Consider the following 2972-nt stretch of genomic DNA (forward strand, 5'->3'; position numbering starts at 1 on the left):
AATAAATTATTTAGCACCTGTGTGCAGCCCACAGCTGGGAGAAGCTTCCTCCTGCAGCTGATCAGGTGATCTTCGCTCTACAGTAGAGAAGTGGAGCACTGGCAGATGACAGAGTGCAGCCGGAGGCAGGAAGGCATTCTGTGCGCTTTTAGAGCATTTAAAGTTTTGAAACATTGTTTAGAATATTGCAAGAGTGTGGGAAGGGTTTAAAATGTATATATATACTAAAATGAACTCCTACTTACTACTTGTACTACTATTTTTATTTAGCTGTTTTTCACTTATTGTGGGGCTTCAGGGTACGGATCCCCTGCGATTAACGAGGGACTACTGTAAATGTGTTGTTAGCAAGACAGATAAGCAGCTTTTTACTTGGTCTAAAGCCTGCTTTATACTTTACAAGACGTAAGATATCTGATCTTGCTGACATCGTTATGAGGTGGGTTTTTTTTTATGGGCATGCTATACTCAATGAGAAACTATGGGGGAGAACTTCTAGTAAGCCCTCCCACTGTACCACGTGTCCCGTGCAAAAAGAAACAACACAGTGACTGCACAGTTAGCAGAGAGGATGTTTCAGTTAATTATTGAGGAGGAAGAGCTGGTAAGTGTGTAGGTAAGTGAAGAGAAGCCCTGTTTTGTTAGTATGTCACAAAGAGATGGTCACGGTTTCTAATAGACAGTGCAGAAATGTGTCCCTACACTGTTCGGCTGAGGTGGACTCCCTCCCGGACAGCACAGACATGGAGAGCTACCTTTGATTACATGCCATCTCCTCTCTGCACAAAAACTGTGCTATCTCCTTTCATGAGTAATTTGACTATATGTTTATGTTGTGTTTGCTTTTGTTTATAATTTTAATTTGTCTATTTCTAAGTTTTGCAGGAACAGTTGTAAAGATGACTGCATTTTCTAATAGCCCTGTGCCATCTCTGTATAAACACTCTCTTTAACAATTTTGATCACACAATACTTGGCACATACCCTGCAAGACAATGCTTCTGACATGGCAAAGAACCCAAAACAAGAATAAGAACAAAATAACATTTTAATCACACCACCACATTGGCAAGAAACAATTTTTTGCACTTGAAGTTTAAATTAGCCTTTATCCCCAGCTCCTTCTGGTTCAGGGATTGAGAACCAAATACTTGTCCTTGTGGACTCATTGCCTGCTTCCAGTGTAGAATAATTGAAATGTATATTTTTGTGCAGGTTACAGGAGCTAACAGTGTGCTCAGAGGACAACGTTGATGTTCACGATATCGAGCTGATGCAGTACATCAATGTAGATTGTTCAAAACTGAAGAGGCTTTTGCAAGGTTAGCTCCTACTTTTTTTGCATGTTTACCTAAACACCAACTCTTTCAACCATTCATAGCTTTCTGCTAACGCACTATCTTGAAAAATTCCTATACCCCTTGAACTTTTTCACAATTTTTCAAATTTTGACTAAAGACTTCTAATAATGTCACTGAGATTTTTATGACAGACCAACACAAAGTGCATGAATTAAAAGTGGAAGGAAAATAATACATGGGTTTCAATATGTTTGACAAATATATGAAAAGTGAGGTGTGCGTTTGTATCCTGCCCTCAAAGTAAGTACTTTATAGATCCGCTTTTTCATGCAGTACCTGCCGCAAGATTTTTAGCAATTCTACCAGCTTTGCACATTGATAGACTGAAAATTTTGCCCATCTTTCTTAAAACTGTTGCAGCTCAATCATTTTGTATAGAGCATCTGTGAACCGCAATTTCAAGTCTAAAACTGAAGCATTCCTTTATAGCTCTGGCTGGATGTTTTGGGTCATACTCCTACTGAAAGGTCAACCTTCTCTTTCCCTCCGCAAAGTCTTTTACAGCCTCTTAACAGTATTGTCCTGAGTTTAGCTCTATCCATCTTCCCATCAACTTTGACCAGGTTTCCTGTTCCTGCTGAAGAAAAGCATCCCTGCAGCATGATCCTGTCACTACCATGTTTCACAGTTGGGTTGGTGTGTTTGGCATGTTGCACAGTGTAGTTTTCTTCCACACACAGGATTTTGTATTTAGGCCATAACGTTTAGTTTTTGTCTAGCGAGAAGAGCACCTTCTGGATTATTTCTGGATCACTACATGGCTTATATCAAATTGCAAAAAACACTTCTTCAGGTTTTCTTTCAACAAAGGCGTTCTTCTTGCCACTCCTTCAAATAAACCAGATTTATGGAGTGTACAACTATTATCCTTATGCATGCTCAATAATCCAGGTAGAAAAACTAATTTTAACTAATAAAACAACTAATAGTTGACCTGTAAACAATGTTCCCTCTAAGCTATGCATCTGTTCAATCACGCACTGCTCATACATTCTCTGCACACAAGAAAACCTATGCTTTGCAGTTGCGAACTGGCCACAAGGTTATCTCCCGTTTTATAATAAACTGTCAGCCCTGGCGCAGCTGTGTACAGTACAGCTCCTGGTGCGTGCAAAGTGGGGGATGGACAACCCCCCCCCCCCCGGTCAAAGCAGTGCTGTGTCACATGATGTGTATCTAGCCAATCAGCATCTTCTGGAGTCTCAACAGCACTAATTTCAAAGAAGCTACGTAGCTACAAGCAACTGTGACTTCTTGCGCGTTTCCAAGCTTTGTTACTGCATATTTCATGACATACTGAGGAATAATATTTGGCGTTGTGGATTTATCACAGCAGTTTACGGTCGTACGATGTCAAACAAAGGCGGTAAGTAAGTTAATCCCACGATTTGTAGCCGTTTTTGTCATGCTGTGTTAGCAAACAGTAGTGCTTGGTGTAGATCTGGATGGACAAAGAAAAAGTTTACAAACAGTGGTAAGACGTGTGGTCTGGAGACTTGACAAGACAGGAGAAAGAACTGGAAGTAGCAGAAATTAAGATTTTGAGGTTTTTCTTACAAGTGACAAGGATGGAAAAAATTAGGAATGAGATCATCATCAGAGGTACAGCAC

General features: G+C 40.2%; 1 protein-coding gene across 1 annotated transcript in view; it reads left to right on the forward strand.

Annotated features, from left to right (window-relative positions):
• Positions 1–1215: 1215 nt before the first annotated feature.
• The window catches only part of LOC119411474 (neurofibromin), a gene marked incomplete at its 5' end in the record, with an annotated part of 106502 nt that continues 104745 nt past the window's right edge, over positions 1216–2972 (forward strand). Inside the window, 1 exon segment of the mRNA XM_037678425.1 lies at positions 1216–1322. Coding sequence (XP_037534353.1) covers positions 1216–1322 — 107 coding nt within the window.

The sequence above is a fragment of the Nematolebias whitei genome, chromosome 6 (assembly GCF_014905685.2).
Source record: "Nematolebias whitei isolate Nwh7 chromosome 6, NemWhi1, whole genome shotgun sequence".
NCBI classification, from domain to species: Eukaryota; Metazoa; Chordata; class Actinopteri; order Cyprinodontiformes; family Rivulidae; genus Nematolebias; species Nematolebias whitei.